This window comes from Monodon monoceros, unplaced genomic scaffold (assembly GCF_005190385.1).
Source record: "Monodon monoceros isolate NGI ecotype Baffin Bay Population unplaced genomic scaffold, NGI_Narwhal_1 Super_Scaffold_6, whole genome shotgun sequence".
Taxonomy (NCBI): domain Eukaryota; kingdom Metazoa; phylum Chordata; class Mammalia; order Artiodactyla; family Monodontidae; genus Monodon; species Monodon monoceros.
This window is the reverse complement of record NW_021703783.1, coordinates 5,734,881-5,751,414: the sequence shown is the minus strand read 5'-3', so window position 1 is coordinate 5,751,414 and position 16,534 is coordinate 5,734,881. Positions and strand designations below refer to the sequence as shown.

Sequence of the window (16,534 nt, the reverse complement as noted above, 5' to 3'; positions counted from 1 at the left end):
ATGCATGGCCTGTGCCCCAGCGCAGGGGTCTGAGGGGCTGGTGTCTCTTCTAGTCTCTCGTATTAATCTGAATGTTATCCAGGAGGCAGGTCCTCTGGGTCTCTGAGCCCCTATCTGAACCGTGGGGGAGATGCTCCCTCTCCTTCCCCTGGCTCTGTGGGTCCGCAGGACAAAGTTTTTTAAATTAAAGAAATGATCCAGGCTTCTTAGACATGAAATTCAGAGAGAAGTTCAGAGACAAGAACAGAGGTTCTGAAACCCTCCAGGGTGGCAGCAGCTTTGGCGGAGCTGACTTCACATCAGAGAATGGTCCCAATGCCAGGCTCGGTCAGCTTGGAAAAAGACACCACATCAGTTAAATGCAAATGCGTGGGCACAACTACACAAAAGCCCAGCTGGAAAAGGACCCGACTGGCAATGCAGCTGGAGCAAAAGTCCTCCCCAGCCCAAGTCCTTGGATCAACATGGACTCTCCATAGCTGGAGGGAACAGCAAGGTCCCCCACTCACCTGTGTAGAAGCTGGAGTTATTATTATTCTCTTGCTCGAAGATGCTCTTGGTCTGCGAGTCGAATCGGAGCCATAGTCCGATGGCAAGAACCGCGATCCCGGCAAGCTGCAAGACACACGGGACATCGGCGTGAGCCTGGCTGTCAGGAACAGCGTGGTGCCCTATCTCAGGTGAGCTGCCCTTGGCCTCTGCCCCTCACCGGGCACCTGGAAGTAGCAGCAGCCAGGTGGGGGTGTGGGAAGGGGATCGAGCCATTTGCTAAAAATACCAGCCAGTTGGGAATAAACAATTATCTACCAGCAGTACGGGGATGGATACCTCGTGGACTACAGAATATTATACAGCCGTGAAAATGAACCAGCCACAGTTTGTGCAATGCTACGAGTGCATCTCACGATGTTAATCAGAAGAAGTAAAAAGCACCGGACATGTACAATACGATTCCATACAGGTAAAAACTCTTGTTTAGGAGGGCATGTATATCATAACAGAAAAAGAAGGAAGTGATGATCATAAAGTCGAGTGAGTGGTGGCCTGTAGGGAGGGCGGGGTTTCTGATGAGGGAACAGCACGGGGCGGGGGGGGGGGGAGGCGGGTCTAGGGCACTGGCGATATTCTAGCTTTGACTTGGGTGGTAGTGGCCTGGATATTCACTTCATAATTATCCTTCACACTGTTTGTGTTTTCTGCACTCCTCTGTATATATACCAGACAATAAAAAAAAAAGAAAAAACATCGCCCAACGCGTAGGTACCTCCCTGGGCTGTGAGGGCAGCTGTGATTCCGGACTAAACCATGCTGCTCAGTGAAACCTACCCACAGCTGGCGCCTCTCTCTTCACACAGGGAAGCCTAACAAGCTGACCCACCCGACTCCAGGCTTAGGTGGACATTTACTTACGGGTGATCCTTGTAAACATTAGACAAGAAATCTCCAGAGGATTGTCCGATCCTATAATTTAGTGAAAATCCCATTTCATAGGTGGGCAAGTTGAGATACTGGACCCTAAAGGGCAGACTCTCCCAGTAAGGAAAGACTGCGGCATCAATCCTGGCCCGTCAGGCACTGCTGAACTTGATGCCAGGGAGGAGGCCCCCTGCCAAGCCCCGCCAGGCCAGCTGAGCTCCCCTCCCCACTGCTGCTGGCCTGTACCAGGGCTTGCTGGGGTGACTCACAGGCTGTGGGTGGTGGCCGGCTGGATGAGGGTGTGTGGGCTCAGGGCCAATGCCCAGCCCTAGGTTTCGCTGGCCCACCCTCCTCAACAGAGGCACCCTGTGTCAGAACCCTCCTCCTCAGGGAGCTGGGTTCTTTGCCCCAAGGGCCAGGACAGCCTGCAGTATAGACAGGCCTCTTCTCTGTCTCTGCTTCTCTCCTTTTCCCATGACTTTGCAGCGGGTTTGGACGTGCTGGGTGGAGAGTGGTGACAGCAACAGTGGGAGGGGCGACCCAAGACTTCACACTGCAGTAGAGTTAAAACGTTGTCTACAGGGAATTCCCTGGCGGTCCAGTGGTTAGGACTCTGTGCTTCCACTGCAGGGAGGGCCCAGGTTCAATCCTGGTCGGGGAACTAAGATCCCGCATGCTGCCTGGCGCGGCCAAAAAAAAAAAAAAAACCCTTGTCTACTCCCGTAGAGGTGTCCACAGTGAGGGTCTGGAATTCCTTAGAGTTCTATCGCTTCAGATCTCTTATCTGGCGAACACGCGTGGTAAGCTCGGATGCTCTGGTTCAGTCTGGGTTCTCCTAACTCTCAGGACATCTTAGAACAAGGGCCCAGCTGGGTAATCTCGGTGCACTGGGGACTGAGACCCAAGACCCTGGTCTAGCTCCCCTGGGGTCTTGGAGAGTTATAAGAAAGGAGGTAGCAGTTCCCCCTTCTCCACCCCCAACACAAGCAGGCCCAATCAGACTCCTGGAGAATGGAAGGCGGAGGCCATTGGCCTCTTTGGGGATGTGAAAGCATTAGCCTGAAAAGCCCGGAGGCTGGAGCTTCACACGCACTTGCAGGTAGTCCTAGACTGTGGTTAGCACTGAGCCACAAGCCCTGGCCTCAGTCTCCCCTCTCGCCCTTATCTTGGCGGGGCTGTCGCTGACAGCACCTGGGCCTGAGAGAGCCGTGTCCTTTCACGCACGTCCTTTCTGCTCTAGGCTGCCTGCACGTATCCAAGGCTTATCCTCCAGTCATTCTCCCTGTGGATAAAGTTACTCATCCACCCCTTACTCTGCTGGAAAAATTCTTAAACGAGTCACCACAAAAGGAACAAAACCAATCCCGTCCAAAAGAACGAAGCTACAAAGATGATGACAGCTCTGCTCTGCCCAGAAGCTTGTCAGGCCAGGAGCTGGGTCTCTTTGGGAGTGATCCCATGCACAGGTAACAGCACCCAAACGAAACTTCCAGTTTTAGTCTTGAGGATCCTGAGCCAGTCGTTTACCTTTGACCTGGCCCACACGCACAGGTGGCAAGAAGAACACTGTGTGGAGAATAGTGTCCCAGAAGGTCCCACCCCGGCCAAGGACAAGGCCAGATACAGGAGAGGAGTCCAGGGTCCTGCCACATCTGGACACCATCCCAGACCTAACATCAGGAGGAAGGAAAAGTGGCTGGCTCTGCAGAAGTGGAAAAAGCATGGGACTTCCCTGGCGGTCCAGTGGTTAAGACTCTGCGCTACCACTGCCGGGGGCGCAAGTTCGATCCCTGGTTGGGGAACCCACATGCCACGTGGTGCGGCCAAAAAAAAAGAAGTGGAAAAAGCAGTAATACATCTCAGTTTCTTATGCCTAAAAACTCACCACGAGTGAGGAGGAAGGTTCAAGAAACCCAGGAGGAAGGGAGGACAGGGGCGGGACTGGGAGGCTCGGTTCACCAAAATCACAGAGAAATGAGCACTGCTGCCCGTTTTGTTTGAATTACTGAGTTAACTGGCCTGAAGGGATGCTGCCAACAGCTGCCCCGTTTTCTGTAACGCTATTGGAGAAACTGTTTCAGTTGGCTGGAGGTCACAGGGCCATGACACCACTTAACAGTGGCCTTCCTGGGTGTGCAGGCAGTGCTATCTGCGGAGCTCAGAGCACTTCCCAGGAGGGCACACTGTTCGGTGTGCACAAAGGGGTCCCCCAGCCCCCCACCTGGCTCTCGTCCCCAGCTACTTGAGTCCTAGGAGAAACCAAACAGGAATGACCAGCAAGCAGCAAAAAGAGCTTCAACCTTTAAAAAAGGTGCCACCGCAATGTTCAAAGCAGCACTATTCACAATAGCTAAGACATGGAAGCAACCCAAGTGTCCATCGACAGATGAATGGATAAAGAAGATGTGGTACATATATACAGTGGAATATTACTCAGCCATAAAAAAGAATGAAATAATGCCATTTGCACCAACATGGATGAACCTAGAGATGCTCATACTAAGTGAAGTAAGAAAGAGAAAGACAAATACCATATGATATCACTTATATGTGGAATCTAAAATATGACACAAATGAACTTATTTACGAAACACAGACAGACACATAGACAGAAAACCAAAGGGGAAAGGGGATGGGGGAGGGATAAATTAGGAGTTTGGAACTAGTAGATACAAACTACTATATATAAAATAGGTAAACGACAAGGTCCTACTGTATAGAACAGGGAAATATATTCAATATCCTGTAATAAACCATGATGGAAAAGAATATGAAAAAGGATATCTATATATGTATAACTGAATCACTTCGCTGTACACCAGAAACTAACACAACATTGTAAATCAACTACACTTCAATTAAAAAGGGTGCCAGCAGGTTATTGAGGGACTCCATAAAATAAGGAAATAGGGGTCTGGGGGACCAAGAAGTTGACCGTTTCCTCCAGGGTTAATGAGCAGTACGTGGCAGGAATGTCAGCCACACAGAGGCCACGGCTGCAGCCCGCCTCTTACCCATCATGGCAGGACTAGAGTGCGCAGGCCGAGGATGCTCAGACAATTCCCTGCTCATGGGGTCCCTGAAAGAGGGCAGCGACCAGCCCACCATCACCAACCGGTCTGGTGGGGACAGAAGCAGAAGGTACAGCCTCTCCACTCCCAGCCCCAGGCTCTGCCCAGTCGGCCTGGTTACCGCTTTCCAACAAAAGCCAAAGGGACGCATTCCGCCTTCAGGCCAGAAAAGGTCCCACCCATTTGATATCGCAGGGAAAAAGAACAGTTTTCCCCAACGTTTTATTGGAGATTTCTTTATTTCCTCACACACGCTCAGTTTCTTCTTAGAAGATGGGCCAGGAGAAAAACACGAGACAAAACCTAACCTGCAGACATTCTACAGAATACTTGACCAGAATGTCTCAAAACTGTCAGGATCATGAAAAATGAGGACAGACAGAAACTGTCACAGGCCAGAGGAGACGGAGGAGACAGGACACTCGTCATGTGGTATTGTGGGTGGGATCCTGGAACAGAAAGGGGACTGGGCTGGAAAACCAAGTGAAATCCGAGTAAGTCTAGCTTAGCTAAGAGTAACGTACCAATGCTGGTTTCTGAGCTGTGACAAATGTGCCCAGGGAATATAAGCTGTGAACAAGAGGGGAGACGGGAAGGAGTACAAGGGGACTCTCTGTAGTATCTCTGCAACTTTTCTGTACCTCTAAAGCTGTTCTAAAACTCTGTGTGTATGCGTGTATGTGTGTATGTGTGTAGTGTGTATGGTGGGGCCTCTCCTTCAAAGCTTCCTGTCTCCTTCAAGAACCTGCTCCATTGGGCTTCTCTGGTGGTGCAGTGGTTGAGAGTCCGCCTGCCGATGCAGGGGACACGGGTTCGTGCCCCGGTCCGGGAAGATCCCACATGCCACGGAGCGGCTGGGCCCGTGAGCTGTGGCCGCTGAGCCTGCGCGTCCGGAGCCTGTGCTCTGCAACGGGAGAGGCCACAACAGTGAGAGGCCTGCGTACCGCAAAAAAAAAAAAAAAAGAAAAAAAAGAACCTGCTCCATTAATCCACCTCTTTCCTGCCTCTGTTTCACTTTTTAAAAAAAATTTAATTTAATTTATTTTTTATACAGCAGGTTCTTATTAGTTATCTATTTTATACATATTAGTGTATATATGTCAATCCCAATCTCCCAATTCATCCCACCACCCCGCCACTTTCCCCCCTTGGTGTCCATATGTTTGTTCTCTACATCTGTGTCTCTACTGCTGCCCTGTAAACCGGTTCATCTGTACCATTTTTCTAGGCTCCACATATATGCGTTAATATACGATATTTGTTTTTCTCTTTCTGACTGACTTCTGCCAACACACATGGGCAGGTCTGTCTATCCTAAAAAAAACCCAGAAAACAAAACGTCTCCTCCTCCAACTGCACTGCTCCTCCTGGCTGCTCTGCGCTTTAAACCCCGAGCCTGTAGCTAAACCACCTCCAAGTCCTCACTCAGTAAGGAGTCCCCGTGGGGCCCCCTGCCCTTCATGTAGGACAGTGGCCATTCCTCTGAAAGGCTCAGACGGCTTGGGCTGTCACCGAGTGTTAAGGCTTCTACTCCATCCTTGCACTTCTGGATCTCTAAGCAGTAACAACATTGAACCCTGCTTCCTTCTCCCCTGCTCCTTAGATGGAATCCCTCAAAGTTTCCCAAATAAGTCTCGTAAATCCCGCCTCAGCTGGAGGGAGCCCCTCCTCCTGGAAGGCTGTCCAGACCACCTAGGCCAGCTGCTTCCCCACCAAGACGTCCTTAGCTTCCTCCCCGGGAAATGTGAGCCCCACTCCGCACGGGTCCTCCCCAGCATCCTCGCTCCCTCCCTTCCTGTTTACATTCTCCTGGAGGGCAGGATGAGTTCTCGGTCATTTCAGTAGCTCCCCTGCACCCCATCCATACTTGGGACCAAACAGTCATTAGTAAATCATTATTCAATAAGTGAAGGATGACTTCAATGAAAGAGAAGCTCTGAAGCCCATCAGAATTTCCTCTCCTGGGTCCTCTCACCTTGGACAAGCCTCCTTTCCCACCGGCTTGTCATCCAGACCCATCTTCCAACATCTCCCAACAAGGGTCAGAAACTACAAAGAACAACTACTTGCCCAGAATAAATACTGAGAAAGAGCCATGAGGGTATGTGATGAATGTCACAGTGAGATTTAGGGGCACGTCCACATCAAGTCTTTTGGAAAATGAGGGTTTATAAAAAGTCCATGCCCTGCTGTGCTCACCGCCCACCGAAGTCCAGTTAGACACTCCAATCCTTTTTTTTTAATGCATTCATTTTTTATTTAATAATACTTGATTAAAGATGACTAGATATAATTAAATAAAGTAAACCTTTAACATACATAGCTTTGGATATCATTATACTTTTAATAGCAATATTCAAGTAGTGATGGGTGTTTAATTCTTTCACTCTAAAATATATGTGACCAGACTCCCCTGGTGGTCCAGTGGCTAAGACTCTGTGCTTCCAATGCCCGGGGGTCTGGGTTTGATCCCTGGTAGGGCACTAGGTCCCACAGGCCGCAAGTAAAGATCCCCATGCTGCAACGAAGATCCCGCGTGCTGCAACTAAGACCCCACGAAGCCAAATAAATAAATATTAAAAAAATATATATATATATGTGACATTTTAGATGCCTGGTGATAGGTGTTGAATTCATCACTCTAGAATATCTGTGAATTTATGATTTTGAAGTTTTTCTGGATGACAGATGTTTCAGAATTGGGTGAAAGTCTCAGAAAAAGTCTGAAAAGCATCGCTATAATTTTCCATACAACCTCTAGAGTTCACAGACACTCTGAAACCATTCATAAAACCTGGAGGGTATGGATTCCACATTGTGAGTACTTGGACAGACCCTCCAATCCTTGAGGAGCACACAGGTAATCTGGTCACCTGGGGTGGATGCCAGCTTCAGGAGGCGTGAAAGCCCAGCCCCACCCCGGGCGGGCCCAGCTTCCTGTCCTGTCCTCTCCTCTCCCCTGGCTGAAAGCACAACACGCCCAAGGCTCCCTCCCACGCAGAGATGGGTATTTCAGTGAGTCACACCAGACCCATAGGCACAGGCCTAGAAATCTTACACTACAACACACACCCGGGGTTAAAGGAAAGGTCTCCAATTCCAAGGGGCGAATTGAAAACAAATCCTAAGTGCAGTGTTGCTTAGGGGCACCAGGCTTCTCTGGACCCCCTGCTGAGTTTGCAAAGCCTATTCCAGCTGGAGCCCGAGGAATGCCGTACCACTGAAACGCCTGAAGCAAGCGTGCAGAAAGGTGGGAGGTGACGAGGTGACACAGAGGAAAAGGGCAACCGGCTGACTGCAGAGGTTTCAGTGTGTGTGTGTGTGTGTGTGTGTGTGTGTCTGTCTGTCTGTCTGTGTGCGTGTATGTGTCGCCTTGCATCCCATCCCTCAGGTGGAAGGAACCATGTCTCCCCGTGGGGGAAACCCCACTTCAAAGAAAAATCCTCCCAAGGCAAACACATTGGGTGGTCTTGGCTTGGGCCTCTTTCCTCTCGGTCCCCTCTGTCTTCTGTAATATGACCTGACGGGTCACACATTTTTTAAAAGGACAAAATATTCACGGACACTTACTCCATCCAGCTGTCTTGGCCCAGGAAGTGCAGGGCAGATCATTCTCCACATGCAGTTTCCTTTGAGGCTGACCTCAGACTGCAGTGGTCCCGTCTGCCACTTTGGAAGCGGCTAGAGGTGGGCGGTGGTGACAGGAGGGGGTCGGGGGAGAAGGCAGTGCTTTCTTTCCTATGTCCCATTGTCCTTCTGTGAAGCCTTGGCTATTTGGTGACTTTGGTCAAAGGGATGCAGCAGACATTTTAGTAAGGGACAGGTGGCATGACAGGACAGTGGGCAAGAAGCAGGGGGCCCTAGCTCTGCCCCCTGTCACTTGCACACCGGAGCCAGCCACGGGGTGATGTGAGAATCACCTGGCAGAGTTCTAAACACTATCCGCCGCCACTCCATCCCGGGGCACGCGAGCGCTCCCAGGAGAACGCACATCTCTGCTGAGAATAGCTGCATGTATGGACAGTGGCGTGGCCTCTGGGGCTAATTCCAGCGCTGCCGCCTAGGAGCTGTGTGACACTAAGCTCTGTAGCTTCTCTGAACCTCAGAGTTCCCACCTGTAAAAAAAGAGTTTGATACTTTCCTGCCTTTGACCCAGGAGGTTGAAGGGGAAGATTAACGTGTAAAACACTCTGACGACCGTGAGTGCTAGAGACAGCCAGATTCTGTGGGGAATATAATGATGACAACGATAATAATAAACCTTGCGAACGACACAAAGACAAAAGTGGGGATATTCACGGCTCTTGGCGGCCTCAGCTGTGTGTCCTCCTCTGATCTGAGGAGGCAGCTGGGTGGGCACAGGGCGATTGAAGACAGTGGGGGTCTGTCTTCTGTGGGTCTGTGTGAGCGCGGTGTGCTGGGGGAGATGCCTCCAGAGCTCCGCTAGGACCAGCCGGGATGGGGGGAGAGAAGTGGGGCGGGGAGGGTAAGGGACACGGCTGGCCGAGAGTGGAGGCCTCTGTCCTTCCTGGGATCCCAGGCTGCTTCCGTGAGCGAATTCACGCTGCAGGAAGCAGTTATTGAAGGAGCAGATCACAGAGAGGGAGGGGATTTGACCTCTTTCCTTCCTTCCTTCGGTAAGATCCGTATCAGCCCTGGATTTTTTTGTTAACATACTGGGCTTGGGAGACCTCAGCTTAGCTGCCCCTGGCCACCCAGGAAGTCACAGAGGCTGAACCCTGAGGATGTAAGCTGCCTCACCACTCACGCCTGATGGAGCCTCGAGAGTGCAGATAAGGGCCTCTGTGTTCACATGGCCTTTAGAAACAAGTCGGGCCACCTAGACCTGTGGGCTCCAGCCTCACCCATCTCCATGGCAACCCTGGCTCAGCACAGAGGGCCAAGCCTGATGGGCTGATTCACCGTCAGGAGCCCGGGCCAGGCACTGCTGGCAAGAGCAAACAGGAGCCGGCTCCCCAACGCCTCTCTCACCCTCTCCCGGCACCCTCCTCCCCTGAGCTGCTGTCTCTGGAAGGATGAAGCACTTGGGCAGGAGCAGAGGTCTTGGAGTCCTGCCCTCTCCAGGCCCGCCGCACAGGATAACAACAGCTAAAACCAAACTCCATGCTGATCAGAAAAAAACTGCCATGACTTGCTTTCCTTAAGGATCACAAGTAAACTGTTAGGGACTTCCCTGGTGGCGCAGTGGTTAAGACTCCGTGCTCCCAATGCAGGGGACCGAGGGGGGGTTCGATCCATGGTCAGGGAACTAGATCCCCCATGCATGCCACAACTAAGGAGCCCGCCTGCAGCAACTAAGGACCTGCCTGCCACAACTAAGGAGCCCACGTGCCACAACTAAGGAGCCAGCAAACCGCAACTAAGGACCCTGTGAGCCACAACTAAGGAGCCTACCTGCTGCAACCAAATAAACAAATAAATAAAATTAAATAAATATTAAAAAAAAAGTAAACTGTTCGTTCATGGCAGAACTGAAAGATGCCAACCAGGGCATATTACTAACGTTAGTTTTATTAGAGATGAACAGAAAAGCCCCAGAGATCACAGTCCTGAAGAACAACTGTCCCCCACCTTCCCCGTGAGGATGATCATTTTGGGGGCCATCTCATCCCCTTGGGGCTTCTCCTGAGCTGCACATCTACAGAAGCCTGTATCCTCAAAGGCCACTGGGAGATTTTTTTCCAGGCCAGTGGTGCTCAACACGTGGTCCCCAGACCAGCTGTAGTGGCAGCAGCATCAGCTGGGAACCTGTCGGACGCGCAAACTTGTTGTCCCCGTCCTGGACTTATTCGATTAGAAACCCAAGTGAGGTGAGGCCCAGTGATCTGTGTTGTTGTTGTTGTTGTTGTTTTTTTGGCCGCGCTGCGTGGCATGTGGGATCCTAGTTCTCCGACCAGGGATCAAACCCGAGCCCACTGCAGTGGAAGCATGGAGTCCTAACCACTGGACTGCCAGGGAAGTCCCAGCAATCTATGTTTTAACAAGGACCCCCAGATGATTCTGCTGCCCACTCAGGTTTCAGAACCACTGCTCTAAGGCTTTCATTTGAACACTGAACAATTGGAGGAATGGAAAAGCTCTTTCTGGGGGTTCTGAACCCAGAGACCAGCTTTTGAAACGCCAGTGCCAAAGGGCACGAAGCTACGGAGCGGGGATGTGAGCCTCCCCTGGGTGCAGGGCTCCTGCTGGCACTGGAAAGCCAGGGAGGGGGACTGGGGCTGAGGACCACCTTGGCTGCTGAATGGTGACAGATAAGGGGGAGGATACAGGACACGTAAGCAGGAAGGAAGCAAGAGGTAAGAAAGACAGATACTGGCTAGACAACACCCTCTTGAACCCACTGAGTGGGGAAGTCACAGTAAATGCTCAAGCCGGAACCTGCATTTGGCTTCTCCATGTGCCTCCAGCCACAGACTCACCTGGTGAACCCTCCTCCCCCAGACGCCAAAATGACTCGGGCAGCCCCTGCAGCAGGGCGCTTTTGTCAAAAACTTCCCCAATTTCTGCAGCCTACGTTCTCCCCAGGACAGGCTGCCGTTGTGTATGGAAGTGGACTCTTCCTCAAATCACCCCAAATTCTAGGAAAACAACATTAAAATAAAAAAAAAGAACACATGCAGAGGCTGATGGTCAATGACCTTGTAGGTTTATCTAGAGTTACTGTTGATTTGACTGTGGCAGGCTTTTGTCCATTAGTAACTCCTCCAGAGGCTAGGGAAAGGAAAATAAATAATATAATAACAGGAGCAGTCACTCTTCATGAGCACTCACTCGTGTCCTCCATCGCAGGAGGTGATTTAAGTATACTATCTCATTTAATCCGCTCGTCACGCTTATTTTATAGGTGAAACAGAGAGGTTAAGCAACTCGCTCAAAAAGACACAGCCAGCAAGAGGCAGAGCTGACTCTGAACCAGATCCATGCAGCCAGCAGCTCAGAGCCGCACTCTTCCCAACACTGTGCTCCCTCCCTGCCAGCTGGTGAACTGGAAGAATGGGAACCCCCAAGAAATTTTCCGTGGGGGGACAAGAGTCTGGTCTGGACACCGTGAATTTGGCAGGATGCTCTGACCTAAACCTTATCCTGCCTGTTGGCTAGACGAGTCCAATTTAGGGCATCAATGCCAGCCAAGGCCAGGGCCAAGGGAGGGAACGACCACGGACTCATCCTTTGGGTCCGTTCTCTCTCTCCCCTCCCCCCCTCCCTCTGGTGAGCATGGGACAGGTGGTGGCCTCAAGCCCACCCTCAGAGGGTCCCAGGGGAAATGAACCCTTCAGGGCCAGTTCTATCTTCCTTTCTTTGCTTCCCAAGGTGTCCACACAGAAGCAATGGTGCCTTTGGCTCTGTCCCCTCTGGGACCTGGCTTCAAGGTGTCAAAAAGCTCTCCATAAGAGGAATCCAGCCCTTTTGGGAAGCAGAAGGCGAGCGTTGAAGGAGAGGTGCTGAGGCCGCCCCTCTTGGGCAGATTCCACAAGAGAGGTCCCTGTCAACTGGGTACGCTTATGGGCCACTCCAAGCAAAGCCCCAAACTGGTCCCTCCCTCCCTCACCTTTCCCAAACCAGGGGAATCTCTGAAATGGGCGTTTTGTAGACAGATGAAAAGATAAGTCGTCTATTTCACCTTCTGAAAGAGAGGAAGCCTAGTGGTAAAACTTCAGCTTTGAGCAATGCCCTCAGTGATGCGGCTTCGCAGAGCTGAAGCAATAAGATGGGGACGAATGTGAGTGCTTAGGACAACTTCAACCTCTGAAAAATTCTAAGGAGAGGTAGCTCCTTACGTAATACTAACTAAACAACAGTTGTAGAAGCTGACAGCTGAGCTCTTGCTATGAGCCAGGTTCCATGATAATAACTTGACATTAAATATCCCGTACTTGCTCCCAATGGCCTTGTATTATTGTATGCAGGTTGCATGATTACCCTCATTACCCACGTTAGGAAAGTGAGGCCTAAGGAGAGTCACCAACTGGCCGCCTCCCCCCAGGAATCTACATTTCCAACAATTCAACCCCTCCTTCCCCCAGTAATCCCCCTGGGTCATAACGCCCCCTGCTGCTCTGTGTTACTCTTTTACACAGTGCAGCACCTTGAGGGGGGGAGGTCTCAACAGCAACAAAAACAAAATCCAACCATCACCCCCCCCTTCTCCCAAGCCAGGACCTCAGGGAGGCGGACTTCTGCTATTCAGTGCCCTAAACACCGAGAAGATTGTGGTACCTACCCCACCGCCTAGATAATTCAACATTAAAAAATAATAATAATAAAAATTGTAGGATAAGTCTAAAGAATTAACTTTCCCCAGGTTCCTGAGCACAGGCTCAGCCTGTCTGTGGACCTCCTGGGAGGACGCGCGGTGGTGGCTCAACAGCTACAGCCTGTGGGTGCCACCATCTTGCTCTGCTGGCCTCTTTTGGGCAACTGTGTTCAGCTTGCTAACAGGCGAACATTCCCTGGAAGCACATAGTGAGAGATCTCCCAGGGAGAAGAGGAATATTGGGAGACTAGAGTCCTCCTGTCAGGCCCTGCTGCCCCTTCTGAATCTGAGGATGCTGGTGGGACTGCCTTACACTCTTCGAGATAGTTCCGATCATCCCAGCTTGAGATGACGAAACAGGCTCAGAGAGGTCAAGTAACTTGCCCATGGTCACACAGCAGGTATGCAGTGACTCAGCTGACAGTTCTCTCCCTCCGTCACATGCACAGCATGTGCCAGGCAGAGGTTGGTTACTTGACGGCCTGTCGCATCCCTGGTGGAAGGGAGGTAGCTGGGTCCCCTCTCTGGGGTGTGGCAGAGGATGAAAGACCTTGTAAACTTCTTCTCAGCACACCTTTATGGAAATTAGGCAGTGACCTGGTCTGAACAAGTTCAAGACTTGAGAAATCCTCCCTCCTGAGGACTGAGCCAGCATCATTTAAAAACCAGAGCCCTGAGTGGGACTTCACTGGCGGTCCAGTGGTTAGGACTCTGCGCTTCCAATGCAGGGGGCTCGGGTTCCATCCCTGGTCGGGGAACTAAGATCCTGCATGTCTCGATGCGTGGCCAAAAAAGAAAACCAGAGCCCTCATTCTGCCTAAGAGGAGAAAAGTTTTAGCTAATACAAGGTGCCAGTGTTAAGTCACTTGGGGCTGAGGGATTGGGAGGGAGGCCTCTGCCCAAGGTAACCTCCTTCCAAACAAGAAGTTTCAAGTTTCCACTGCCTGCTGGCCAGACGTGTAGCAGACGTCAGCCAGCCCATAAATGCATTTTCTGCTGAAAGTAGCCATTCTGATCTTAACCAAAATCATCTGATGTGGGGGATTGTTTTGGGGCTGTTTTGCTTTAAATTCCAGAATACCATTGTGTTTTCCATTGTGTATGCCTAACTAAGATGCCTGGTGATTGCACACACACACACACACACACACACTCTTGCTGATACACTTTAGCCACACAGACCAGCTAGCTCTCATTCCATCTGTGGAACCTGTTACCACTTGCTCGCGTGACCCTGAGTGGTGGGAGATACCCCTTGCCCTAGTCCTCTGCCACGATCCCCTGTTCATTTTAGTCTCAATGATTAAACAGCAAGCCCTCCACTGTCTGCTGTGTCCCCTGCCTCACCCGAAGCACTTCACTTGAATCATTTAATTTTCTCAACAGACCCACCAAGTAGGTAATATTAACTTGTTTTCGAGATGAGAAGTTTCAGGCACAGAAGTTCAGGAGCTTGTCTTGAGATCACATGGCAAAGAGGTGCCTGAGTTACAACCCGGACCCAGAACAGTCTGACTGCAAAGCCCAAATTCTCAATCATTTTGCTAAGCTCAAAGGTCTTTTTGATCCATTTTGTTAATTTCAGGGCCAGAATTTTTCACTTTTATCCTTTCTCCTTCCTGGTCACAGCTGATTCTATTTCAAAAGTGGCGTCTTCGATCCGTAAAGGCCCCAAGAGAGCCCACATGTAAGAGCAGAAGGCCTATCTTCTCACGACAGGAAGGTACCTGCCTTGGCCACCTGGCCTGCAGGTGCCATCGGAGTCTGGCATCTCTCTGGGGGAGCCTGACGGACAGAGTCTAGAGAGAGAGCCTGGGACTCCTCTTGCTGGCCTCTGGCTGGAGAGCTCTGGGCACGTTCTTGCTGGCCAGCCAGACGTGAGTGTGGCCACAGCCCTGCTCTGGGAAACAGACTCTCCAGAGTAAGCTGGTACATTCCCTTCTCCTCCCAACTGCGCCACCGCTGTAAGCCTGGCAAGTGCAGACACCGCTGCAGCTGCCCATTGGCCACTGTCCTTGTATCCCTATAGGAATGGCCTGAAGGTGGGACCCAGAGCCTTTGCCCGCCCCTTACAGCACCATCCTGCCAGCAGAGGACAGAGGGAATGAGAGGGCATCACTGCAGGCCTGTCTTATAGCCCTGGGCATGGGGCCCTGAGACGCATGAGGATCACACCAGCTCCCCATTCTAAGGGTTCCTCCCCAGCTCTGGAAGAGAATGTAATTTCTAGTTGAAATGAGTTTTCTGATCTCTTAAGGGTTATCTGTCTTGGGGAGCCAGGGCTATAATTTGATTGAAGAGGGGAAAAGTAGAGTGTGGGATGACTTCCCCAGGCTTGTAGAAAGGAGGCTTTAAAAAGTTTGAGCATAGGGACGACTTCTCCAGTGGCACAGTGGTTAAGAATCCGCCTGCCAGGGCAGGGAACACAGGTTCGAGCCCTCGTCCAGGAAGATCCCACATGCCATGGAGCAACTAAGCCCGTATGCTGCAACTATGGAGTCTGAGCTCTAGAGCCCGTGAGCCACAACTACTGAGTCTGAGTGCCACAACTACTGAAGCCCACACAAGAGAAACCACTGCAATGAGAAGACTGTGCACTGCAACGAAGACCCAACACAGCCAAAAATAAATAAATAAATTTATTAAAAAAATTTTGTTTTGAGCATAGGGATTTCCCTGGTGGTCCAGTGGTTGGACTTCGTGTTTCCACCGCAGGGGGCCCGGGTTTGGTCCCTGCTTGGGGGACTAAGATCCCGCAAGCTGCCCAGTGTGGCTAAAAAGACAAGAAAAAGTCTGAGCGTAATAGTAACAGGGTGAAATCCATGGCCCCACATCACAAGAAGGCACTTATAGTGCATCAGGGAGAGCGGGAGGAAGAGTCTTTACGGGGGACGAGTTTCCTGTCCCTGCAGGACACATTCTGCTGAGGGTGGCTTCCCACACAACAGAGGGGGGCATGGAGGTGAGGGGTGCACGCAAACTGCTACACTACAATTGTTCATCTAGATGGGAAGAGGTGTTTTTGGTTCGGATTTGTAAATAACTTTGTCTTTGTCCATTAAGGCTGCTGTAACAAAGCACTGTGGACAGGGTAAAAGCCCAAGATCAAGGCACCAGCAGACTTGGCATCTGGTTTGGACTCACTTCCTGGTTCATAGAGGGTTATCTTCTCCCTAGAATCTCACATAGTTGAAGGGAGACGGGAACTCTGGGGCCTCTTCTTCTTTTTTTTAAAAAATAAATTTATTTATTTTATTTATTTATTTTTGGCTGTCTAGAGAGAGGGCCTGGGACTCCTCTTGGGTCTTCGTTGCTGTGCGCAGGCTTCCTCTGGTTGCGGCCAGTGGGGGCTACTCTTCGTTGTGGTGCACGGGCGTCTCATTGCAGTGGCTTCCCTTTGTTGCAGAACAGAGACTCTAGGCACACGGGCTTCAGTAGTTGCGACACGCGGGCTTCAGTACTTGCAGCACGTGGGCTCAGTAGTTGTGGCTCATGGGCTCTAGAGCTCAGGCTCAGTAGTCGTGGCGCATGGGCTTAGTTGCTCCGCGGCATGTGGGATCTTCCCGGACCAGGGCTCGAACCCACGTCCCCTGCATTGGGAGGAGGACTTTTTTTTTTTTTTTTTTTTTAGTGATACGCGGGCCTCTCACTGTTGTGGCCTCTCCCGCTGCGGAGCACAGGCTCCGGACGCGCAGGCTCAGTGGCCATGGCTCACGGGCCTAGCCGGTGGGATCTTCCCGGACTGGGGCACGAACCCATGTCCCCTGCATCG

At 51.2% G+C, this 16,534-nt stretch overlaps 1 protein-coding gene across 1 annotated transcript in view; it reads right to left on the bottom strand.

The window, feature by feature from the left end:
- Positions 1-16,534, bottom strand: part of CD9 (CD9 molecule) — a 35,918-nt gene that overhangs the window by 10,617 nt on the left and 8,767 nt on the right. Inside the window, exon 2 of the mRNA XM_029205912.1 lies at positions 510-615. Coding sequence (XP_029061745.1) covers positions 510-615 — 106 coding nt within the window. The remainder of the gene's footprint in view (positions 1-509; positions 616-16,534) is intronic.